The sequence below is a fragment of the Haplochromis burtoni genome, unplaced genomic scaffold (genome assembly GCF_018398535.1).
Source record: "Haplochromis burtoni strain Fernald_Lab_line unplaced genomic scaffold, NCSU_Asbu1 Contig_79, whole genome shotgun sequence".
Classification (NCBI taxonomy): Eukaryota; Metazoa; Chordata; class Actinopteri; order Cichliformes; family Cichlidae; genus Haplochromis; species Haplochromis burtoni.
In genome coordinates this window covers 1,634,132-1,660,370 of record NW_024582440.1, presented here as the reverse complement: position 1 = coordinate 1,660,370, position 26,239 = coordinate 1,634,132, and the positions used below count along the sequence as shown (strand labels likewise).

The 26,239-nt window shown below is 44.2% G+C and overlaps 1 protein-coding gene across 5 annotated transcripts; it reads left to right on the top strand.

The window, feature by feature from the left end:
• Nucleotides 1–1,126: 1,126 nt before the first annotated feature.
• rassf5 (Ras association domain family member 5) lies at nucleotides 1,127–25,454 on the top strand. 5 transcript variants are annotated; one of them, XM_005924706.3, is made up of 6 exons: nucleotides 1,127–2,042; nucleotides 13,457–13,584; nucleotides 22,338–22,448; nucleotides 23,306–23,639; nucleotides 23,727–23,842; nucleotides 23,959–25,454. In XM_005924706.3, the coding sequence occupies exons 1-6, from the start codon at nucleotides 1,274–1,276 to the stop codon at nucleotides 24,100–24,102; spliced, it is 1,602 nt and encodes a 533-aa protein (XP_005924768.1). In that variant the 5' UTR covers nucleotides 1,127–1,273; the 3' UTR covers nucleotides 24,103–25,454. The 5 variants fall into 5 exon arrangements, with proteins under 5 accessions (XP_005924768.1, XP_005924767.1, XP_042078013.1 ...); XM_005924705.3 differs by having other exon boundaries at nucleotides 1,129–2,042; nucleotides 22,335–22,448; XM_042222079.1 differs by lacking the exon at nucleotides 1,127–2,042 and adding an exon at nucleotides 4,060–7,578 and having other exon boundaries at nucleotides 22,335–22,448.
• The last annotated feature ends 785 nt before the right edge of the window (nucleotides 25,455–26,239 follow it).

Below are 26,239 nucleotides of genomic sequence, written 5' to 3'. Positions count from 1 at the left end.
CCAGAGTGAGGCCTACAAATCAGATTCATCAAATGTGTGTTTTTTACGCCTCCCAGTCAGTAATAGTTGTAACCTGAGCCATTCTGGGTTTATTTTTTTGTTATGTGAAATAAAAACTATGCTTCTAAAATAAATATATACATATATTGGACAAGATTTGAGTTTTTGTCAGTTTGCTCAGTTTTGGTTTCACACCCTTCCTGATGAGGCTTTGGCACTAAGGTCTGTTGAGACTTGTCTTGTTGGTTAGAGACTTGTTAGTCTGCTGCCCAAAAAATGCTGTTTGTCTTGCAGTACCGAGTCAGAACCTTTCATTTTGCCCCTGACAAATCCCCTCCATGCAAAATAATAATAAAAATAATAGTGAAACTGAACAGAGTCAAACAGAAACAAAACGGACTCGACAACAAGAAACTCAAAACAGAAATCAAATCATTTGAAAATAATGTTTATTTCTAAGCCCCCATTAGAAATAAACACACATAATCACAAAAAGTGATTTTGTCCATAATTTAAGAATTTAAACCTTAAATATAAAAGGGATGTGACACAAGATGAAAATATTTACCTGAGGGGTCAAAGATGTAATCTTTGGTGTAAATTCAAAGTCTACACATCTAATCCTCTTCCGTAACATATATCTGGACTCACAGCATAAACAGAACTTGACTGGATGGCGGAAGCATACAATCTCGAGGTGGTAATTCCACTTTTTTTTTAGAAAAAATAAATAAAATTGAGGTAAACGTGTGGCATGTCAAATATCTTGGCCTTTAATTTGCTGTCCCATTAAAAACAAAAAAAAAACCCACTTGAAACGGACTATTTAAATAAGAAGATTTATCATTTTTAAGCTATTCGTTTCATTATACATCCAGTCCGTGGTATTTCTCTGCATATCCCTGAACTGTGATTCTTTAAGAAACGCATTTTCTGGTTTCAGGAGATTGTTGCTTTCCCTTCATTTACAGTAAGTGGCCGGCTGGAATAAAACAAATTTCACTGACTCGTCATCAAGTTCAATATCATCCAGTGATGCGGGCTGGTTAGCGTGCTAAAACGTTAAACAGAAATTCATGCGCGCTACTATCCCTCGTGTCTTTGGGGAAGCGCGCTCGCGCTTTAAAAGTGTCGTTTCCCTTGCGTCACTACTACAGGCGTGACACGGCGGGGAGAGCTGAGTTTACAGTCAGGGCACGGAGTGAAAACACGCACACTGACACCCCTCAAACAGACGAACACACGCGCTTACAGGAGGGGGTTTGACAGGATAATGGCGTCTGTGAGTGTGGTGGGGCAGCAGCCGGGTCCGCAGTTCTTCGGGCAGCTCGGTGGCAGGAAGAAAACCATCCTGCCGAGGAAAAAGTCCTGGGAGATGTTCAGGAGAAGCTCAGGGAGCGGGGAGGAAGATGTGTCTGTCACTGCTGGAGGAGACACAGGGACGGTGGTGAGAGGAGGAATGATGCCCGGTGAAGGATGCGGGGCTCCGTCCGCCCATTCTGCGCCACGTAGCCCGGAGCAGCAGCGGGACAGCGGCGCGGGCACCGCCGCTGGGGCACGGCAAAGTCACAACGGGCACATCACCGGCGACTGCAGCAGCAACAGCTACATGGACTGTCATGCCAAGCACACCGCCCGCGGGGGTCGGAGGAGCTCCTCGCTGAAGGGACCGGGCACTAATGTCATACCGAGCGAATCGCTGGCGAGTGGACATAAAAGATTGCACCGGCATCGGAGCGCGACGCAGGCAGATTCTGTGAACGGAGACAGCGGACGTCAGAGCATCTCCTTGCGGCATTCAGCGCCAGGGAAAAGCGGCGGTCTTCCACTGGAGCGGGTTACGCAGGGCAGAACCGGAGTGGTGAAGCTGGCTCGTCCCGAACCTCACCGCATGGAGGCCTGGTCCATCTTCTCTCAGGGGACAGACCCCCGGGTGAAGACGGAAAGGGGTGAAGGACACCGTTTCGAGGCCAAGCCCGTTAAGCAGGACTGGTGTGACGCGTGTAGCCGGCAGGTCACTGTGGAGGCACTCAAATGTCAAAGTAAGTAGTTAAAGCAGGCTACTGCAAGTGAGTTGCTTTTTTTTCTTTCCCCGTGGAAATGAGTGATTATAGGCTTATGTGGTGCCACGCCACACACTCGGTGTATACCTGCTTCATTCACTTGTGTGATTACTGTTTCATTTCCCCACACGAGACATCGTGGAACAGACTGCGCACGTGAATGCAGAGTGTTTTGAATTAGAGATCCGCGTCTTGTTCCTGCAGCGCAGTTTTTATGAAGGGCACGTTGTAGCTGGGTGCCAAACCATAGCTGTGGTTGTGTGTTTGTACACACAGACAAACACACAAAAATTGTGCATGTGCCTTTGTGAGTGACTCGGAGTGACAGGGAAGGACATTTCCAAAGACTTTTTCACCACAGGCAGCCAAAATCCTTCCACGGAAAGAGCTTTATCTAGTTCTGCAGCTGTGCCTCCCAGAGTTCCCACTTTGCTACCAGACTTAGAGAAAGAGGGCGAGATGGAATCCACAGTGGTGTACTGGTGAAATCCTGAGTAGTGGAAATGTCTGCTCAGACACATTTAATGGGGACAATATATTAAATACATCAGTCTGATGCTGTGGGATGTGAGAATGTGTTCAGAGACAGAAAGCAGCATCTGACGATGCCACTCCTAACATATCTGCATGGCTCTGTCACAGACAGTTTGGACTAGAACTCAACCTGAGGTACCTTTGTGCTTCTCTGCACACCCACTGCACATGCGTTCATCCTCTGTGTGTGTGTGTGTGTGTGTGTGTGTGTGTGTGTGTGTGCGGCTGCTGAGCAGGCATTGTGTCAGCAGTAGTTTGTCATGGCGAGGTTGGAGCTGCAGAGTAGTGTGAGATAAGGCAGGATAAAGGATGATTGGAAAGGGAGGGATAATGAATGAAGCAGGTTAAAAAACAAACAAACAGTAAAACAAAATCAGGAGGAAATGAAAGAGAAAAATAAAGGATGGCATGTGGTTGCAAACAGTGGGTGATGGCAAGTGACGGGAATCAGGAGAGACAAAGAGCTAAGAGCAGAGAGTGCACAAGAGAGAGGGATGGAGGAAAAAGAGCGCAAGTTTGCCGGCACTGCCGAGCTGTCTGATTTAGTGTGCTATCAGCAAGAGCTCACTGAGGCAAGAGCAGAAAGATTACTGGAGCATATATACCCACAGAAACATGCACACACACAAAACACACAGTTTCTTTACATCTCAAAAACTTCACTAACTTTTTCACTCCCCTTCACAATTACTCTCTTCATGGATAAAACCAATTAGTTGTACATCTGCTCTCTCTTATCAGAAGACATCTGAGGTGAATGCGGTGAACAGCCGTGAAGTTCACCAGGCAATACAAATGTAGGCACTTTAAGGTATTTTTGCGGTGGAAGAAATGCAGCCGTGACTGCCAAAATAGAAATGGCACGCACGCACCCCGCTCCCTGCAAATGACAGGGAGTGAGAGACAAGAGGCCCTGCAACCATAAACAACCATCATTCTCCATCTTTGTCTGGTTGCCTCACTCGCTCGGCCTTCCTTTAATTTATCACCCTCACTCTTGTCTGTGTTTGCTTTGTTGCATACGAAGCCCAAACAGCTGTGCAGCGTGCACCCCTGGGACAGTTGTGGCCTTGCTCTGCACTGGAATCTGTCAATCTCCCAAGAGTTCCCAGTCTTCTAGTCTGCTGCTCTGTTGGTGTACAGGCCTTTAACTTTCTTCTGCTGCCTTTCTTCTGTGTTTATGTTTTCTTTATCTTTATTGTGCCTCTTGGGTGATGGATGAGAATGTGATTTGTGGTAAAGCTTAAAGACTTTACTCACATATATGAGCCATATGTGACATCAGGCTTCAGTGGAGCACGACATATGAAAGCATAAAGACCAACACAGATTCTGATGACTGTGACAGTCAGGACATTTATGAGCTGCTTTACTGGCGCTAGTCTGTCCCAGTAGGAGACCCCCCCCCCCCCCCCCCCTTACCATTATAGGCAGAAAACATGCACACAGTTTATGTTGTGGGCCACATACGGCCCACTTTGATCTCAAGTGGGCCGTAAAGATGTTTAACTAAACATTAAACCCTTAAAATATCTTACGATAAGAAAAAGAAGTACAATTTTGACAGCATGTCTCAGTTTTTTATCTGATAAATGTTGAAAACTTTACTGATATTTCCATAGATGGTGATTTAAAAAGGAACATTTCTGTCATTTAATTTTTTAATTATTATTACTTAATTCCTTTGGTTTAGCTTGACTGGCCATGGAAGAGTTCTTTATCACCAGGAAAAGCTGAAAAACGGTCAAATGTCCAAAAATGTATGCACTGCTTCTTTTGCTTTGGCTGACTCTGGTCCCTAGCCCTTATGTTTGACACCGCTGCACTACACATATCACTACGACTTGTTATAAAATGCTAATTTAAACACACTAAAAAGAAATGAGTGTGTAGCAGATACATACGTACATCTGTAAATCTATACACTATACCAGGGAAGAGGAGGGGTAGGGCACTCCCACTAATCTCAGCTCTGAGTGTCTCCAGCCCTGGGATTATCTCTCCAGAGTGGAATCACTGGGATTACAAACAGACAGGATCAGACGTCAGATTAATATTTAATTAAAGCTTTCAGGGAAGCGTGCTGTTGTGGCGCTCGTACACTGATATGCTGGATCTGGTCATCTATAAGACATGTGGCACTGTCTGTATTTACACTGTTTCTTCCTAAATGCTATTTTAACCTCTTTGGAGTTAATCCCTGAGCGTAACATTCAGGCAGCAGATGAACAATTCGCAATTTAATGTAGATGTAAGCTGATTTATAAGTGTCAAATGCAGCATAGCATGCTTTGGGATTTGTTAATGTGTTATCTGGGGCCATTATATGCTGTATAAGAGGGCTATGAGAGCCTCAGAGGAGGAAACATGACTACTGACAATTGCAGAGATGCCCTTAAATGTTTCTCTGTACATTCAGTTAAATAAACAGTTTGAAGGGATAGAAACGAAACATTTCAAAGAGAAACCAGAAGGAAGTGAAAAGAAAACTGTCAGAGTTAGCATTTTTCCTCATTGGTTATGTTGTCCCAGCACAGTATGATGTGCAATAATATAGAAAAAGAACAAAAGACCCCTGAAATGCCCCAAAGTTTTGAAGCAACAACCAGAGAATCTGAATCCTCATTTTATTTAACTGCTAGATTACTCAAGTAATTCAACTATTTTAGATCAATATGTTTTTCAGAGATCGTTCACGGTGGCCATGTTTTCATGAACTTTTACTTCGACCACCGTTTGTGAGCTTTGCTATCGGTTATTCTGCGTGTCTCTGCTTCTCATGTCAGAGGTCTGTTTGACAAGGTGAGCACCTGAGAGGTCAGTGATCCTCAAATTTATGACAACAGCAAAAGCATTCATGAAGAAGTGTGTGAGCCCACACACGTCTCTGTATTTGTCTAACAGGAAGCCTGTGTAAGTGTACACACACACACTTTTCACCTCGGGGCATACCCCCTGTCTGTCTAGGGACTGTATTATTTCCCTGAACTCCATCCTTATCTTACCTCTTCCTGTGGTCCACACAGTACAGGCCTTGTCTCAGCAACTGCTTTCCTTTGGCCTTTTTCACCACTGAAGAAGAAAACATGGGAGGAGGGTTGTGTTAAATGGTTCATAACCTTCTTGTCCCTGCATACCGCTGCTGCGCTCTGCCAGCGCTGAGCTGAATATAGTTTGAATAAGACTTCATCCAAAGCATTCCTTTGGAGCTCATGTGTCTAAAGTTGAAATCAAGTTGAGTCTGAGTACAAAGCTGCTTTGAGTATTGAACAGAGCTTGATTGAACGCCTATATTATAATCTGTTTATTTTTAATGTCATTTCAGTGAGGCTTTACACATCAGGGTGATTAATATGTTTAGCTGTAATAGAAGCAGAAATGTAGGACATGAAGGGTTTTGTTGCATTTTTGCAGAAAGACCCGTATGGTGTTTTGTGTTTGCCTCACTTTGCATTGCCACTCTGCTGTATGTATATGGGGGGTTCAAGCAGGCTATATTTAGGTTGCCCTTGGTGGATATTGATAGCAGGACTGTGTAGGAAGAGGTGGTTAGAGCAGTAAGGACCAATGAAAACATTCTCAAGAACCTCTTAGGTGAGGTCGATTCGGGGGATTTTAGACTTTAGCAACACACATTACATCACAGGTTAAAAAAACAAACAAACAAAAAAACCAGGCACCTCAGTGGGGAAAAAGCAGTGAGAATAGATAAATTCTTGTAATGTAATGGATTTGTGTGAGAATGGTGAGCATCTCTTTCCTTTGTACTGCTCAGTTCTGTAAGTGGGGCAGGACGAGAACTCTCAGGAGCTTTCACTCTTTCTCTTTCACAGTGCATATTAAGAAGCAACGGACTGCGTGTCACAGCGACCCACACAAACTCACACACACACACGCACACAAGGTGAAGCATATCCTTCACACTGACAAGATTCAGTATGTCACTGTTGAGGGGTTAGACAGCATGGCTGACTCACTTCCTCTTCGCCATGATGTGGATTTCAAACCGAGGAGACAGAAAAGTGGGGAACGGCGCTGGGAGCGTCTGCAGTGATGCCTGTGACGTCTGAAGATGTCTTCAGATACTGAATGAAGTGAGGAAAGTCAGCCACTGATGGGACAGAAAGACTCCTGTTGCTATAAAGAGAGGAGAGAGAGAGGCTCAGAGAAGCTAGGGCAGTGGTTGCATTTGGGGGTCTCTGTCTCTTTAAGCTGGCCGTTCTTCACTGCGGAGTGTGTGGGTGCTGCAGCAGAGACAGAGGGAGAGACGAAGAGAGGATGAGAGAGCAGCGGTGAGAGAAGCAGCAGGACGACAGAGGAACAAGTTGTACCGCAGAGATTTGGGGTTCGTGTCCTCACGCTGAGGGTTGAAGACGACTGTTTTCAGGGGTAGACCCGAGGAGGACAGTGTAGGGCGAGAAGAGGGGGTTGAGCACTGGGGAGGGTGTGAGAAGTACAGGTGGAGGGGTGGCAGAGCGTGTGGAGAGGGGGCTGTTTATTCGGAGCGTGGCACCGGTGGCAGAGTGGCTGCGCTGGGATGGCAGAGGGGGGCAGTGGGGGGGCTGGCGCTGGTGCAGTCCTCAGAGAGAGAGGGGCGGCCGGCGGCAGGACAGGAGGTCCTCCAGCGAGGGTTACGCACACAGGACGGTGCCTGCCGGATGGTGCCACCATGTTCCATCCATGGCACAGATAGCACCTCCCGTCCCAGGGCAGGAGGAGGCAAAGGGGGAGGCAGCAGCTGGAGTTGGGGCTGGGGGAGCAGAGCGCGTTAGGGTGGGCAGGACATTTCTCGGCCAGGTTTCACTGTGTCTAGAGGAGGTGACGGGTGAATTGGAAGGGGAGGCTGGCAGTGCCTGCTTCGGTCACGTGTCGCGGCGGCTGGGGCGGCTGCTGAAGAGGCTGCCCAAGTCTCGCTCCTGGAGCGACAGCTTGCGAATCCTCCGGCGATCATCCTCCAATGGATCTCTGCTTAACAACTCAGGTATGGAGATGATCAAGATGACCGCAGAGTGTGTACAAGTTGTGAAACCTGGAAATGTGGGCATAGGGCGTTGATTAGTTAGGGTCAGTGCTCTGGACAAGGGGAAAGATGATGAGTAGACAGGTTGAGCTGGGTTGGCCTCAGAGGTCGGCCATGGGCCAAAATATTTGTGTATTGTGCGCACCGAGCCATCTGTCTTTGAAATGAGCCGGTAAGCTGTGTTAGTCTTTGTCAGTACCCCTAACGGGTGATCAACCCCCTGTGTGCTTTTGTGTACAGCACACAGTAACTAGAGTTTATTCTTAACCTGCACATTTTCAGTCTGCCTGGAAAAACCTCTGTAAGTCAATTATCATATTGACTTTCATATTTGTAGCAGAAATTTGAGATTAAAGTGAGCCTGCCTGAGGCTGCATGCCATTGATTTTTCCCATGTTTTCTCCAAATAGAGGACTAATGTAGCATCAGCACAAAGTGTGAATGGGTTTTAAAAAAAGAGGCAGGGAATGAAATGGCTGGGTGCTGCAGAATCATTGATTGAGCCAGGGAGTGACAGCAGCTGCTTAAACCCCCACCACCACTAAAAAACAAAGAAAACTTCAGCTTATTTTGTGTGAATGTGTGTGCACATCTTTTGGGGGAAGGTGTAGGAGCACCCTCCTGTGTGAGCCTGATAAGAGCCTAACTAAACATGACTCAAGGAGCAGGTCATCATTGCACCACCTGAGTAACGTCATGCTGCGGCCTCAAAAGCTTTAGAAACACCATCAGTAGTACAAGCTGCCACAGACAGATAGCAGCTATTTTTGGATGGTGTTCCCTCTAAGGAAACCCAATTCATCCTTTTAAGAATGAACCTGTCCAATTTGGATTCCTCTGTTCTGTCTTCTACTGCATCTTTAGTCTATATTTGTCTGCCAAAGAGTCTTATAAATGGTGGAGGATGCCTGGGGCGTCTTCTTAGATGCTGTAACCTGCTGAGAATATAATAACTGACCTGAAACAAAAGACACAGTTACATAATTATATCAGGGGAGGCTTTTGACAGTTCTTCCTGCCAACACGGGGCTATAATTTAGCACTACTGCATATTTACAGAAATAACTAGAAAAAGGGCACTCTGTCAGTTTAAAACCACGTCGTCAGGGCTCAGTCTGTGTATCCGTAGGCCATCAGAGGTTGTGCTCAGAAACCAAATGGAGGCCATTCCATTAACCATAAAGTACTTTTTAAGCATTAGCACACAGAACATGAAAAAAAAAGAAACTGCACAACATATAAAACACCATATAGCTATGAAAATGTGTCAAATTTATTGCACTGCTATAAAAGTACAAGTAGTATCAAATCTGAGCGCTCATTGAGTCAAGCTATTAGTGGCTTATCAAGGCTTCTGTCGTGCACATTTTAAAAGTTTTGCCTCACTGGAACGCAGTTTAGTGCAGTTTACTACGCTGGACGTTCTTCTATTGAGGTTTGAGAGTCATTTGTGAATTAGAAACTGGGAAATATTTGCACCATAGAATGATGGGAAAACTCTCAAGGCCTGCTTGCTTGTTCAGTTGTCAGCACAGAGTGAAGCTTTACATTCGTGACAACAGATGGGGACATGTGTTAAGCAGCCTCAAATAAACGCTATATGGACATACTGTACAGTCAGTCTGCTTTACTGTAACTGTATTTCATTTAGCATGTAGTATCGATCCATCCATCCATCCATTTATGACCGCACTTCAGATGGACTCATTTAGTTAATAGTAGGGTGATGGTTAGGTTGGGATCCATAACTTTATATGGAAATTTTGCTTATTTGACATTTATGGGGCCAACATGCATGTATGGACTTCATATTTTTTAAAAATGTGCTGTTTTTTTTTTTTTTTTATCATGCAGCCTAACTGTCATCATTCCAAAACATTCACTAACGAGGTAATCATTACCCACAAAAATATTCAGCTGTATTTATTTACAGCTCACAGCACAGACTAAAAAAAACAAACAAAAATAAAGCCCACTTCCTGTCTTGTTTGTTTTGCTTATTCTCAGAGCATCTGTAACCTCGCAGATGGGAGTTTTGCGAGAGGAGAAGACAGACTCTGCCGCGATGAAGATTAAAAATGTCAGAACGAAATATGAAATGACTGTTTACACAAATAAAAACAGATGTCAAAGGGGTAAGAGGGTCAGATTAAATTCAGATTTGGGATTAGATTAGATCTATTCATGTCCGATTTGGCAGCATATGGAGGGGTGGTTTGAGTTATGAATAAGGCAGAGATGGAGACAAGTATAAAAACGGAACGGTAATATTTTTATTCACCAATGTGCCGAGAGATGAAGAACAGCTACGCAGTAGGAGAACATGGATAACTGCTTCAAATCAGCTATGATGGGATCAGACTAGCTAAAGGCCCCCCAAAGACCCCCAAAGCTACTCTAAATCCTACAGAGCTCCCTTCAGGTTCATTAGTGTGTTAATATCCTCGCCCCTTTTTTATCGCTACCTAACCCCTGTGTAACCCCTTCATCCTCAGCCAGACAAGGAGTAAATACAATATGCCCCTCCCCACTCGTTTCTATCTGGAACCATACAGACATCCTCCATAGCCAAAAACTCACTGATAATCTCTGTTTTTACCCACGCCTGTGTCTCCCACACCCACCATGTTGCAGAAAAAACAACCACAACCACCCACATGCCCTACCTGCCGATTCTTGGCATAGTCAAATTTTTTTGATTGCGTACAGGAACGTCTCAAAGTACTTCAACTGAAACTAAACAAGGAAGAAAACCCCCCCAGAAAGAATGAAAACAAACAAAACAGCCTCATCCTCCTCTGAGATCAGAATTTACTTCACAAATCAGAGCTCGTCCTCCTTCTTCTGCTCACAGCGGCTGTTGTCGACCCAAGCTCAACTGGTCTATCCGTGGTGACACCTAACACCAGAGCCCTTCTTCACGTTGAAACAGCACAGAAATAGCGCAGAAGGAAACTAGACTGATGACAGTGTACTTTGCTACATTCTCAGGAAAGTTTCTGAGTATCGTATATCTGCTCTGCATTCTCTGCCAGCAAAGTGTCTCCACCTCATCCCCATTTAATCAGAAGTATTTTACAGGGGAAAAACAACAATTCAAATCCTGAACCCTGTAATGATGGGAGAGAAAGCACCAAAAAAGTCCCCACAGCTTTAGAAGAGTCCAATGTGGACAGTGGTTGAAGTTTTTTTTTTTGTTTTTTTTTTTGAAAGGTAGTTTCCAGCCTAATTTCACATAAAGATATGGAAGTAAAATGGCATTTCCTGTAAATATCTCCTACTGCAAAAATCTAAAACTCCAGCAGGGTGGAATATATTTAAGATTGAGGAACTTCTCCACTGAGTGGACGGTGTAAGGAGTGCACTGTACTTTCCAGAATAGAAAGTGGAAAGCCCCTTTTGCAAGTCCCAGCGAGGAGCTCGGGGCTGGTGGGGTCAATTTGCATTCAACTGCAATTACTTAGAAAACTCACACAAGAAAAGTGCTTACTCTTCTCCTACTTACTCTTTCTGTTCTGCCTGTGCGTACGTCAGCACGCCTGCATGACCTTCAGAAACCCTCTGGTTCACTGGATCTGCTGCTACTCTTTTTTTTTTTTTTTCCACCTGCTCATTAGCACTCATCTGAAGGAGTCTCATGTAATACCAGGCCTGCATGCACCAGCATGCCAGCAGACGCTCAAACATTTACCCTGAACATACAAGAAAAACCTGAGCTCAAACAATTCAAAAGAATGGGATAAGGAAGGTGCTGAAACCTGTACAGGAACACTTCTGTGAATTTTCAAAATACTCCAAAACGCTGAAATGCCATTTCCATTATTTGTTTGTTTATGTGCGAGGCAGAGGTATGCTATCAGCGTGGGAATAACGTGGAGTTTAGGTGAACAACGTCTTGCTGACAGCGGTGTATCATGTAGGTGTGGAGCAGGGAAAGACGTTCCACCCTTACATTGTGGCTGTTTTCCTTTCAGCATGTCCCAACTTTTGCAGTTACTTGTCAGAGAAAAGGGTGGGGTCCGTCTTTAAGTTGTCACCCAACCAAACACCAGCAGTGGTTTGTCTGTGTAAGCGTAGCCAAATGCAGAGGAAAAAAGGCACAGAATGCCAGCCAGAGTGTGGATGGAGGGAGTGAATGAAGAAAAGCAGGGCAGGAAAGGAGTTTCTCCTTTTCCTTCCCCTGCGTGCTTCCTTTCTATCTCTCTTTCTCTGCAGTGACCTCTAAAGTGTCACGAGCAGAGCATCCCCTATCTGAACTCTCCTCTCGCTTCAACACATCCCTCCTGCCGGTGAGGCACTGACGTCCTTCTCTCTCTGCTGAAGCTACAGACACACACCAGCAGTTTAGAGGTCACTGCAGAGAGGCATCTCAATCTGAAGTGACTTCTAAACTGTCATGGGAAAACTTTTTCCTCACGTAGCCCGGCTTTAAAAAGCAAGCCCACCATTATCCAGTGTCTTTAATGCCCATATAGACCTTTCTGTTTTTTTTTTAATCAGTAGCGGATAATAATGTGAAACTGCTAGCTAATTTTTCAATAAGAAAAGCTCCACACACAGCATTAAAGCCCTTCTCTTTAACAGTGGTCATTAATTCAATTTTATTTATATAGCGCCAAATCACAACAAAAGTCGCATCAAGGCACTTCATTAAGAAGCTTGTTACTATGGTTACTGATGCTGAGTGTGAGAGACGCAGTGATACCCCCCCCCTCCTCTTTCCTCCCTCCCTCCTCTAAGAACAGCAGGCAGAAAAACAACATGCAGGGCTCAGCCTGGCTTACTCATTCAGCTCTAGCTGCAGCAAAGAGGTGTAACAGAAAACAACACATGCTGATTTGAGGTTTGATCTCGCCGAGCGCATGCAGTATAGCCCACTGTGTGTCCTTTATGAAGCTTTAAGCTCAAAAACCATGAAAGGCGTCTGACTCAGAGCTTCCACAAAATACACTTCTCTCTTTGTCCGTGCAGCTCTACAATAGTAATCTTTTTTCTTTTTTTTCTTTTTTTTACTATATCCTTGTGCATGGATTACCTCACCGGCGGAGGAGAAGTGAGATCTGAGGCTGCGTGTTGCAATGGGGAAAGTCTCTGACCACAATAAAGTCAGCAGGGCATAAATAAACAGACGCTGACATACGTGGAACCACCTAGAAATTAAAGAACAACGATGGAGTTTTCGGGGACATTTTAGGGGGGGGAGTTGAATCTATTCTTTTCTAGCTGGGCGGTCGATGGGAATTGACCAATGGCAGCATTGCACCATTTGTTCCCTTTAAATGGAGTAAGCCCATCAGTTGTTGCGGTGCATTAAAACTGTGTTACATTATGCATTTGATTTTTAATGGATGTGACATGTTTGTTATTGACTGACTAATGTAGTTCCACTGGAGGGGAATTTACTTCTCTGATCCCTTCTCTGAGCAGTAATATTATGACAGCCAGATTTCACTGGGCCTTAAATTAGTCAGTATCAGGTAAAGTTGCTTGATTAGAGCACATGTTCAGGTATCAATGCCTCCATTTTTCCTGAATCACTACACACATGCATATAATCTCTTAGCAGTTTAACACTGTATAAGCTGTGAGTCTGCCCTTAGCCACTAGATGGAGCCAGATTTCTGTGCAAATGGATCTTTTGCATGATTTCACCTTTAATTAAGTCAGAACTGGGTCTCATTTATAACTTACATGCGACTAATCACCATTTCACACTTTCACAGGGGCCACATTATTAAATCACCACATGATTAAATTCGCTGCTGTTCCCACTCGGTTCTGCGCCTCTGTTCTTGTCTCTGACTGGAGTGTTTTGTTTTTGTGTGTGTGTGATCAACAGACTGCAGCTACACATGTCACCTGGAGTGTAAAAGTAAAGTACAGATTGACTGCAACAAGAGGGACAGAGAGCCCGAGGAAGCTCCTTCTCCCAGACGGCACAGCTCCTCCACAGCCTCTCAGTTCAGGGTAAGTATTTTAAAAGACATGACAGGAAATGGGTGCCATTTTTGGGGGGGTACAGAGGAAGAGTAAGCACTTTGACGTGTGCAGCAGAGGTGTACGTGAGTCAGGGCTGGGTAATGGAAGAGTTCTTTCCTTCCGTGCCCACACTTTTACATAACCATCCTCCACTTTGACTGCATGCGGTCTCTCCTCCTTAACTCTCCACTTATGAATGTATTTATGCACTCATTTGCTTTTTTTGGTCACAAAGTGTTCCCAGGACAAAATATGCTACGTCACATTAGCGTCTGCTCTCCTACTTTCATGACTTCTCTTGCCGCCCTCTCTCTCCCAGCTTTGGCTCTCCACCAACTCTCTCCAGAAGTGTAGAGGTTTGCTTCTGGATGTCCTAACTGTTGGATTGCTTAATGAGTTTATTAAGTGCTTTTTAGTTGCATTGACCACTCAAATGGCTTTATTCACACACCCATAAAGCACTTTATCAGTTCGGCATACAGACAGGAGGAGCCGGAGAACCACTCGCACTGCAATTAGTGGACATTCCTTGTCCACAGCACTAACTCTGTGTACAGGAACCTTATTTGTTGCTTGCTCTATATCAGAGTTTTTAGATGTTAAAGGAATATGTAATTTCTAGTATCCATGGATGATGGTAAGTCAGTAACCTATATAAAGAAGAAATCAACAGTTTTAAACTTGAAATTCAAAGTTTCAGCTTTTAGCCTTGTTTCCTATTCTCCTACTGTACAAGTCCGGAGGCGTCCAAGTGATACAGTAGTTACGTAAAATCCATTCTCAAAATAGTGCCTCATTCACTCTTTGTGTAAGCACATGGTTGTGTTTAGGGACCTATAAGATTGTGAGTGTGCTGCTCTTGGCATGCCATCCACAGTCACCCACGCGATGTGGTCCATCCACACACGCACAGACACACAGATATCAGGCACAAGAGTACTCTGGCTAACCAAGCAGGCCTGCAGCAAAATGTTGGCAGCTCCTCTTATGTCCCGAGGTCATCTAGCGAGTGTGAGCGAATGCATAGAGCGTAATACGATCAAAACAGCGTGCACAGAATTGGAGCAAAGTGTGTTTGTCGTTTGATCCAATAGCACCACTTGTTCTCTATTGGTTTCAATCAAAATCTCTAGTGGAACATAAATGCCACAGTCCCAGTTGTTTCCCTTAGTTTTTAGTTGTTTCTGGTGTCATTTTGTTTCCGTGCATCATGTTTAGCATCATTTTCCTTGTTTCAGCGTGTTTGTTATTTATTTGTCTTTCAGTTATTTCCTGTTTTACTTTGAAGGTTTATTTTCTCATGTGTGGTGTTGTTTTTGTACTTCCTGTTTTTGTTGCTTTCCTTTCTTTGTGATTGTCTGCTCGCCTTTCATTAGTTTTATATGTGCTTTGTTTACTTCACCCGCTCCTTGTCCCTGCCAGTGTCTCATTTTGCAGTTAACCCCAGAGGACAAAATCATTATGAATTTTTTTTTTTTGGTCAAACTTTCCCAAGTGCTATTTTTAGTAGAGCAAGGGATTTTCATCACACCAGCTTCTATTTTATACAAACACTAGTTTTCTTTAGAAATTATAAATTATTTCTATTTGGCAAAAGCAAAAGACATCAGTTTAGACTTGAGAAAAAGAATTGTTGATGCTCATATAACAAGAGAGAGATATACAAAGTTGTCACATAAAGTGTCAAGAACTGAAGAGAGCCACACAGTACAGAATGAGCCTGGCAGAGTTAGGAAGCAAAAGATTTCAAAGACTCTGGAAAGAAAACTAGTGAAAGATGTGTTTAAAGACCCCAGAACAAAATCAAAACTGAAACTCTCATAGGAGGGTTAATAGCCCTGTCTTCATCTGTCCATGTGGACTTTGTGTTTCCCTTTGTTTGTGCTCAGTGCTTTTCCCCTGCATTCCTTGTGCTTCTTGTGCTCTTATTTTGGATTCTTGGTTTGCTGCTGTTTGGACTTTGTGTTTCTGTGTTTTTGTAATCGCCATTAGCGGTTCCTGTTGTGTTTACTTCATCTGCCTTGGTGTCGTACATTCAGGTCATCTGTCCAGCTACACATGAACAAAACAATCACGACAAAATTGCTTTTATGTATTTTACATTTAGGCCATTAGTCAGCATGTCAGCATTAAAAGATTATGTCAGTTTTAGTGGCATATGAACTTAGTGACTGGTGTGCTTCAAACAAAGCCTCTTGAATGGCTAGAGGAGAGATGACACTTTGTTTCCTGCAGCCCCCTTTTTTTCCATTGCTCTGTTTTATAACTGTAACCATGTGTGTGGTTAGTACGAGTCCTTTTTGTGTGTACATCAGCAGAAATTGATCGCCTTTTGCCCCATATGGACTGAGACTGCTGCAGCCACACAAAGGATCATCACGCTGACCAGGTTTCATCGACTTGAGACCAGTAGTGTGTGTGTTCTAGTTTGTGTGCAGCACCCCCTGCTAGCACTCTTCTCCTATACTGATTACGCTGATGGAAGCGAGGAGCAGAGCTGTAGGTTATCAGTCATCAGCTGACTTAAACCTGATGAAAAACACCCCAGTAAAAGGCTGACACACTGTCGGTGCATGCCACAGTTCTCCCAAAGCTTATTGTGTGATTTTAAAATCTTGCTACATGCACTGAAGCAGCCGACAGACAGATGGGCACATCAATCTCAGCAGCAGCAAGCGTCGGCTGCTTTTTGGCAAGGGGGTCGCTGCCAGAGTTAGAGGGCAGGTTGTAGGGTCGCTCTGAGGTTAGGGGTCACGGTAATCTCTATGCTAACAGCCATCATTCTTCATTTTCTTTCTCTCTCTGTGTGCACCATAAGCCTATCCCTCATCACCAAAACAGCAATGATTTTGCACCTTTTTGTTGTAGTACTGTGTCGGTCCCTGCCTGTGTTTCGGTGCTGACAAATTAAGAGTCGGGATGGTTCTACATAAAAGTGACATTTACGGCGGTTATGATGGTTTCCAGTCAACCGTTGCACGCTGCACCCAAATATCAGTTGCAGAGCAGCCATCTTGCCCGGCTTCTGTGCTGCTTCCTGTTTGTGTTCGTGTTTTGTATGTCATACAGAAGCTACGGGCCTTCATATCTCTCACTCATCAGCATTTCTCTTTCTATTTACACATACCTCTCTCTTTCCCCTCTGTGAGAGGAAGTGGCCATGCTTTGCAGGGTGCAGTCGCTTACAGGAAGAGAGAGAGAGAGGGAGGGAGAGAGAGTGGAGGGAGAAGGGGGAGGGCGCTTGCAGACTGATAACACGCTCAACCACAGATGGTTGAGCAAGGTTGCAAGAGAGTGAGGCGGTGAAGCTGGTGCAAAGACAGGCTGAGAGAAGAGGGAGAGGATAAGAAAGAGAGGAGCTGAGTGTGAGGATTCTGTCCTTTTTTTGGTAACATTGTCAAAACGATGGGAAGGAGAGCAGAGAGGAGGTAGCAGGGGATCTGTGAGCATCTCGTTTCTGCAGTCGAGGAGCTCTACTGCTGCTATTTACCCAAGACCCTGGGGACGGATGGATGCTTACACAAATAAATGCCAGCATAATTGACTTGGTTGTGCATGAGGGACTTTAGTTGGACTGTTATTCGCTCCTTCTCAGTGGGTCTTCACAGAGACACAGAGCAGGATCAAAGCAGGATGTGGTGTTGCTTGCATGCATGCCTTAACGAGTGTGTGTTTGTGGGCATAACAGGTGCTCTCAGGTGAGCGAGCTTAACTTGAAACCAGTCTGTAAGCTGACTCCATCACTCCGCCGTGTGCCTACGTTTGTGCGTGCGTGCGTGTGAGGTAGTTACAAGCTTTGCGTAAAAGTGTCTGTATGTCTAGCTGAGAATACTCAGGTGCACATACAGAATGGCCTGTTTGTGACTCTCACACACACTCACACGCATGACAGGAGGAAGTGACACGTCTGTTGCTCGCTCTTGCATTTCCTGGTCGTCTCTCCGGTAGCACCCAAAGTGCCGAATCGAAGCCGAGTTCACCTGTTTCGCCCTCGCAGGTGGGATCTAAACCCTCTGGATGCATCAGCACAGGAGCGCAGACTATTTCTGGATGAGTAAAGGGCAGTTGTACGCGTGTAGACTCTGACTGTGCCCAAGCGTCACTTCGAGACAACCCATCGCTTCCTCGAGCTGCCAACGTGCTACTCTGGTGCTTTTCTGGTGCCAGAGGCTGTCCTCGGACCTCTCCATGACCGTCAACACAGTGCTGACCCCCTCCATGACCAGCAGTAACAGCATGAGCAGTGGGTACTGCAGCCTGGATGACGAGAGCGAGGACTTCACTTTCTTCACAGCCAAGACCTCGTTCTTCCGCAAGCCTAGGCAAACAACTAAGGTACAGAATCAGGAGTACAGTCAACCTGATAATTGAAATTTTAATATCGGAGCAAGCTCAGTCGGTGCGCCAATCGTGCCGGCAAACAAACTCTACTGCACTTTTTCTATATTTAAAAAAACAAAACTTTTATCCAAAAAGGAGAAGTTAGGAGAGGAAGCGGTGGCGTTTGTGCATGGTTAAGTAGGCCTCTAGGTGTGTGTGTGTGTGTGTGTGTGTGTGTGTGTAAGTAGGAAGGGGTTACTGTAATACAGCTGTATTGTTCAACGTTGATCTGTTGGCTTGTCAGGTTTGCTTGTTTTTAACAGACTGATTTCATGGAGGCTTCTTCTCTACAGTGTGTGGGAGTGGAGAGGTTTCCATAGAGGCAAAGCTGATACTTTTGCACGAGAGCAAGCCTGTGTGTGTGTGTGTGTGTGTGTGTGTGTGTGTATACTGTTTAACTGCACTTTTCTAGTTACCATAGCAACCCATTGCTGGTTTTACTGGCAGTCTTCACACTTCCTGAGATTTAGTTTAGCTCTACTGTACATTCGGTGACCTGATTGTGTAACAAACCATAACCAAAGTATTTAAAGTAGCACTTGAAAGAAAAGCAGCGCTGTCAATACTATAGACGAAAAAGAGAAAAGAGACCCAGGAAGTGGGAGGCGGCCTGACAAACCAACACAGACAGTTGGTGTTCTTGTAAAACCTGCTCATCCCCCTTCTTTGCTGTCCTTGCCTTGTGCTGCCTTTGGTGTCTGACTTGGAGAAGGTATAATCTCTGAATAATTGACCAGCTGTGCTGTCAGGTTGTGGAGTTAGGGTTGCAGCCAGGCTCACACAGGAGGGTAAGGAGGCTGACTTGCCTGATCTGAGAGAACAGAAGCTGCCAGCTGATTGAGGCTGATGACCCCTACGCCCTGTAACCAAGAAATATTATATGAATTATAATGCAGTAGCACTGTTAGCTAGACAACATGGTAGCTAGTCTACATACCCAATAGAAACTGAATTGTGTGCTTGCGTTAAATGCAGCCCTGTGGGGCAGTGCGTCTTTAAAGAGCAAAGTGCTCTGTTTATCCTCGTGTTTGAATATGGAAAAGGAGTATGCAAAGATCTGAGATGCATCTTGTAAATAGAGACATTATCATAAGTTTTGTGCATAAGGAACTGAACTGAAGTGTCACTGTGCAGGCAAAGCTTACTCTATGATTGTGTTTGCATTTAGGTACACACACAAACACACACATATTCATCCAAACAGTTGAATGGAGTTCATGTACTCTTTTATCTATGAATTATTTCCAGAGCTGAGCCTTTTGCTCCAGATTAGCCAGCCATCTTGTGTGTGTGTGTGTGTGGGGGGGGGGTGATAGAGAAAGAGAGAGAACTGCTATGTGCAGTTCTCTGGTATAGTTCAAATAAATGAGTTATAACACTGATATTCACCCGGAAACCTGTAACCTTTTATTCAGAAACAGACCGTGTTATGCTAATAAAACAAGAATATTGTGTCTATTACTTCCTCCTACATTATCTTAGCTAATAGAAACTCTGATATGATCCAAACACATCAACCTGTCGTGAAATCTCTCACTTCTTCAGTGTACAACCAAGTGTTACTTTGTCACGTAGCTTGCCTTATTAGCCACCTAGCTACCTGTGGGGGCCCAATCCAGAGCATCAAGTGATGCTAAATCCAAACCAGCTGAATCAACTGTAGCTCTCGTGTTAGTTAGTCATTGCACAGATGATTGTTACTGCTTGCACTCAAACATGCAACATATTAAAAACTGAGCTACAATCCTGCTCTAAATTAGCATCGCAGTGGGACCACGAACAACAACCGTAGATATCTGCAGTTTCAGTCATCATAAAAAAATGCAATAAGTTGTGGTAGTAAATCTATTTTGATGCTGGTGCTTAGGTTTGTGTGCGTTTGTTGTGTGAGTGCACACTCATGCACAGACCTGCACTGCTGGCAGTGATGGCACACACACAGCACTCTGTGGGCTGTGAAATAGAATCAGCTTGCACTTCTCCTTGACACTTGACCCTGTAAAGACAGCACTCTGAAACAAACTGCTGACAGTTTGCGTGTGCATAGGTCCATGTGTGTATTTTATGTATGTGATTGCATGTGACCATCGCACACTGTTCAAAATGTTTGTATTTTTGTGAAAACGCTCATCACTCGTCATGTTGTCGGTCTTACAAGTTTGAGTTAAAAAGCTGGTCAGGTGATACACACAGACAGGTGCGATACTTGATTTCATATCGACTACACTCCCGTGATATTTCAAGCAGTCGTAAAACCTCTTGTCCAGCTTCACAAGAGTGAGAGCATCAACACTTATTTGCGTCACCTTGGAGGGACTGTCCCTGTGTCTGTGTATGTGAGAGACTCTTATGTAACAGTCAGATATTTTATTTATATTTTTCATGCTTTTTAGATACACATTCACACATGCATTCAGCAACAAGAACAAATTTGAGTTGCTTCAGGTTTGCCTCAAGCGCCCTCGACAACACAGTGAAGCTCAATCAAGTAGCATAATAAAAGCTGTGTATGTGGTAAAAGTGTGGTATCTAAATTATGAAAACAGGAGCGTTTAAAAACCAACATGGCAACAAGAGCTGATTGTTTCATATGAGACTGAGACAGTATAATCAGATAACTTATTACATGTATGCATTAGATGATGGAAGTGTGCTTGCACATTGGCTAAGAGACTTTCAAGCACTTACTGTCTAAAGATATCTAACTATCTAATGTAGTGAAACACTTAGCTCTGGAGCCAATAATCTACAGTGCAAGTCCATCAGATGTGTTTTCCTGGAATGCCTCTGCAGACTCTGTGCGCCTCTGCGACCTGGTCACAGTCAGGGCTTTTGCCGACCTCACAGGAGCGAAAACTGTACTATTGTCCGGCTCTATTGTCCTCTGATCACTCTCGCTGGTATGCAGACAGGCAGGGCAGGGCACTGCTTCTGATACATTTATAAACTCTCATACAAACGCAGGAATTCCTGCGAGGTTCTTTGCATTTTGTTGCTTTCCACTGCACGGAATTCTCGATACGAGTCCGCTCCTCCGTATCCCTCAGATTCCTTTCCTAACCTTGGATTGCACAATGTGCTCTTTATTTTATTTATGTTTTTATGAATGCAGCTGGGTCAGTAAACTCAGTGGCTTTTTATGGGTCTTGTGAGATGCAGAACAGAAGGCTTCAAATTCCCTCATGACAGAGATACTTACATTCATGATCCAGATATGAGGCAAAAACACTCGTATTTGGGTCCTAATTAGTAAAACATTTTATTCTCAAAGGCGCCACCTTCATTCTGCTGCACTGCTGCAACTTTGGCATTTTTACAGAATTGTGGGACTATAATTGGGCAGAGTCTGGTAGCGCAATAAGAAGAGCAACAAAAAGAATAAGCAGTGCAGCGTTTCCCCTGCCAGATGCCCAGTTTTAGCCAGAATGGGTCCTTTTATTTGTGTCGTTTGTTACCATAAGGGTGCACTTATTGCATTTCCATTGAAAAAAGAAACAGTGACTTCATCTTCAACCTGAGGACTTCCCTCTAGAAACCATAGCTGCATCACATTTTCTCTCTCTCACACACACACAAAGACACATAATCTCTCTCTCCCACCTCCCCGGAAAATGCAAATGAACAAGTAGAAGGGAGAAAATTTTACATAAATAAAAAAAAAAAAAAAAAAAGCTATTGTGAGATAGAGAGGATGCATCCCACTGTACTATAAATAACCTAGTCAAACTCTGTGTTGCTAAGGCTGGCTCAGCAGCCGCTTTTTCATCACTCCTTACCCCTTCTTTCGCTGCCTCCCACTCTTTGACTCCCCCTCGTCTCCTTTCGTTGCATCCTTCCTTTCTCTCTCTCTCGTTCTCATCCTTATTCACAAAGGGAAATGAGTAAGAGGGAGGCAAAGCTGTCAATATTCTTGCGCTGAGATGCTGAATGCACGATTAGCTCCATTCACAACATTTCCTGTCCCCGTGCAGAGCTGCGGGCTAGTGTAACTATGATTTAGCGCGTATTCAAAGCCCATCAGCTGCAGTCAGAGTCAGCTTTTTCTGTGTGAGGATGGCAAAGATGGAGGGCAGGGTAGTGTCAAGAGAGACCACCCTGCAGGAACTGGCCTAGATTCTCTTTAGTCTAATTTGTGAGCCAAGCATGACACCCACTAGGTCTGCAAGTCTGTGTGGAAGGTGAAAGGGTTTTTCCTGATTGTGGTTCATCTTTCTTCAGAAACTTGAGCAAAGACTATTAGACCGTTTTTGTTTTTCTGGATAGATTGAAGCGGCACCATCTGCTGGTTAAAGATAAAACATTCCTGCTACTTGCGACAGTGGTGCAGTGCTGATAATAATTTTTTCTTTGCCTCACAGCAGAATGCAGCAAAGGAAGAAGAGAAGGGAGCGACAAAAGACCTATCAGTGGAAGAAGTGCGGGCCAGGATTGAAGCGTATAACGCTCAAGTCACAGAAAATGGAATGAAATTGGTGAGAGTTTTGTTTTTTAAACAAATTTGTAAATTTGCACTATTCAGTCTCAAAGTCACAATGAAACCTTATTATTTTAGCTTCCCTTTTTTTCATAAATGCACACATATTAAAAACAACCAAACAAACCTGGATGTAGTGTAGAAAGTAAAATATTAAATTAGGAATAGTATTTCTGAATACTTAGTTTGATCAAATAAAGTAACACACTTTTATATATGTAGCTTTTAACTGTTAAAAACAAAAACAAAACAAAGTACGGGAATGATTTGAAAAACACAAAAGAGATGATAAAAATTGCTTCCCTGTTGGAAGCCTTGATTTAACTTAGCTTACAGGTGCAAACACCTGGGACCATTCAAAGTTCATTTTGGTCTGCTGGTCTGCAACATCACAAGAATAGCAATGCACCAGGAAGTGGCTGCTGCCGGCAAGAAACATTTTTCTCATGAACTATGCAAACAAGATTGAACATGTTAGAGTGCTTTCGGGGTGGTGGTTGGTGGGTTTTTTTGTTGTTTGTTTTTTGACAGGCCTGTGAATTTTCATGCTGAACTACAGTAGGTCTTTCATAACTAACTGCTCTGTCATGTTTTTCCACTTATATTAGAAAAAAAATCATAACTGTAACTAAAGATTCATTTTTTTAAAAAACCTGTACCTTTTGTTAAGTTCAGAAAAAAACACATCTTTCACATTTTCCTAATTTCCATGTTTCACTGCATTAACCTGTCTATAAATTGAAAGATCTTAAACCACCACAAGTTTGGTGGACATTAGATCCTAAACAGCATCATTAGGCTGCATTTTGTTACTTTGCACACATTAATGCACGACCTTTCCCTCTCTTGCTGTAGGCTTCAGACGGCTCATACACAGGCTTCATTAAAGTCCACCTGAGGCTCAATCGACCAGTCACCGTCCATGGCGTGGACCCGTCAGCCTCAGAGGGTGCGTCCAAGCAGGTCAGCGACCGCCTCCAAGCTCCGCCGAAGGAGCAGGAAGCTACAGACTCTGAGCATTCAGAGAAGAGAACGTCCTTCTATCTACCAAGCGACAGTGTGAAGCAGCTCCACATCAGCTCTCAAACCACCACAGGAGAGGTCATCAAGGGCTTGCTGAAGAAGTTCATGGTGTTGGACGATCCACGCAAGTTTGCGTTGTACAGGCAGACGCACCGCGACGGACAGGGTGAGGACAACACATGTGCAGCCGCTAGCTCGCGTGGTTTCCAGAAAAGTAACTGGTGATATCAACGCTATGTTTTTCTTTTTGCAGACCTCTTCCAGAAGCTTCCTCTCTCTGACCACCCTCTTCTTCTAAGGTTGATTGCGGGACCAGATCCAGAGCAGCTCAGCTTTGTGCTTAAGGAAAATCAGACCGGAGAAGTAGAGGTGAGAAGGCAAAGAAACATGCATAAGTTTATTACTAAGCTGCAAATGTTAAGAGGGTAAGTGCCTCCAGAAGTGTTATAAATCTGCTCCTTCTCTTTTCCCTCTTAATCCCACAGTGGCATGCATTCTCTGTCCCCGAGCTTCAAAACTTCCTGGTCATCCTTCAGAAAGAGGAGGCGGAGCGCATTAGAGCAGTGGAGCAAAAATACACTGTTTACCGAAAGAAACTACAGCAGGCCCTTCAACAACATACCCCCTGACCCCCGTCACACATAACGTCATGGCTTTAACCCAGGGAGAGACTGACCCTTTGAACTCCGACACCTTCGAGATCTATTCACAGAGCAGAGCCCGAACTAGCTTTTCTTGGAGCTCCAGATATACACGCGGACGTGCACACATGTTCACACGTGGTTGCATAGCCTTTCTCAGGACGCATATGAGCCCCTCTCACCGCCACCACAACCCCTCATACGTCGCCTCCTTGTGAAGGGGATCGGGAGTCGAAAGCGTTGTAAAAAGCTACAGAGTGTGTGTTGTCTTCTAGCTGATGGGACAAATAGTGCCAAGGACACTTGCACACACACACACATACACACAGAAAGATCTGTACTGTAACTCAACTCGAGTTGAGACTGATAGATTTTCATAATGAGTGGTGTTTGTAAAGATTCCCTCTTCTTCTGCTACCGCTGCTGCTGCTGCTGCTACTGCAAGTGTTACTTATGCATGAGTCTGAGCTCATCTTCCCTGCACATAGACTTAGGATTAGAACAGTAGGCATGATTACTTTTTTTCTGCATCATGCAGGGATGGAAGGACAATCATACTGTGTTGTTCCTGGAAATGATATATCAGTTATCAGCAGATGTGCTATTTTATCTCTCTGGAGTTCTAAGGGAGGTATTTAGGGTGGGAGTTGAAGTACTGGCAACCCGTGCTTCTCCTTAGAAAATGTTTTCTTAAGGAGTTTCGAAATCTCAGAACAGGTATAAGAAAGCGAGATCCATTCTGGGCTTTTTCTCAGGGAGCATGAATTGGGAACAGAGAAAAGCTAAAGGAGGAAAAAGATAGCCCTGTTCCACGTAGAACAAGCTCGTTTTAGCCCCTGCTTATCTGTTCTTATTTGCTAAATTCAGTCAGTGCTTCTTCAGCCACACCCAGTTGGCACCCTTCTCCATGCTCCTGCAAAACATACACATAATCCAGACATGTTCCAAGATGATAACTGTCATATAATTTCCATTTCCCCTCTCACTTTAATCGCAATCAAACTTGCATGAATTCCACTTGCAAACTGCATGAACCCCACCTGCGGAGAAAAGCCTGCCGAGGGAGGTGAACCACAAACCTTTATCGACACACTTTATGTACACTGATGGAGTTGTATATTAAATGTTACAGGACTTTGATGCCAAAGCTTAGAGAGGGGGCACATCTGCTGAGAGTGATTAAAGCGATTACAGACAAAAGTTTGTTGAATTAAAGGTGGTGTATGTGAGGAAAACTGATTCTGTTTTGCACATTTACAGTAGATGCAGGTTAATGATGGTCCAAACATCTGGGGCTGGGCATGCATTTAGGTTTTCTTGAATCTACCTGCCTTCCAACCTAAAAAAAAAAAAGAGGAAATAATAATATATAAATTTCATGAACATGGCTATGATGTACCAATGATGTGTTTGCAATGCATATGAATTATGTAGACACTGGAAAAAGAGTGACAAGGTTTAACTTAACTGTTGAAATGAACATTTTTAGGTATCATTCCTACTGGTTGGTTTGTGTGTGTGTGTGTGTGTGTGTGTGTGTGTGTGCGTCTGTGTGCGCGTGTGTCTGCACTCTCATTTAGGGCAGTGAGGATCATGTGAATAGTGTTTTAAAATGAGTGTGTCTGTCAACAGCGCTCCATCATTGGGCCTCACTTACAAAGATGTGCATTTAGTGCACGTATAATGTAACGGATCCTAACTGCACATTAGCTGGCTGCTAAAACATCTGGAGTGCATGCATCACAGAAAACATTCAACCTTGAGAAGTTCTTATGCTTCTTCATTTAGTGCATAAAAGTACTGATACACGAGGCCTGTTGTCCATGAGCACATGCGTCCCTCTGTACTGTTTGTGTGTTTGTTTGTTTTTTTTCTTATTTTTAACGCCACCACCCAAAGCCTGAGCTGTTCCTGCTGGCAGTGCCTTTTTTTTCTTGTGCCCCTGTGTATCTATGTACTGTGTTTCAGCACACAGGTGCCCGAGTTAAATGTATGGGTGCTTTCGCATGTGTGCAAACCTGTGTCCCTCGGGTGGTGCTGTTTCTCTCATTTTTCTTTCTGTCCTGTAACACTCATGTCTTTCCACCAAGCCGTGTGTGTGTGTGTGTGTGTGTGTGTGTGTGTG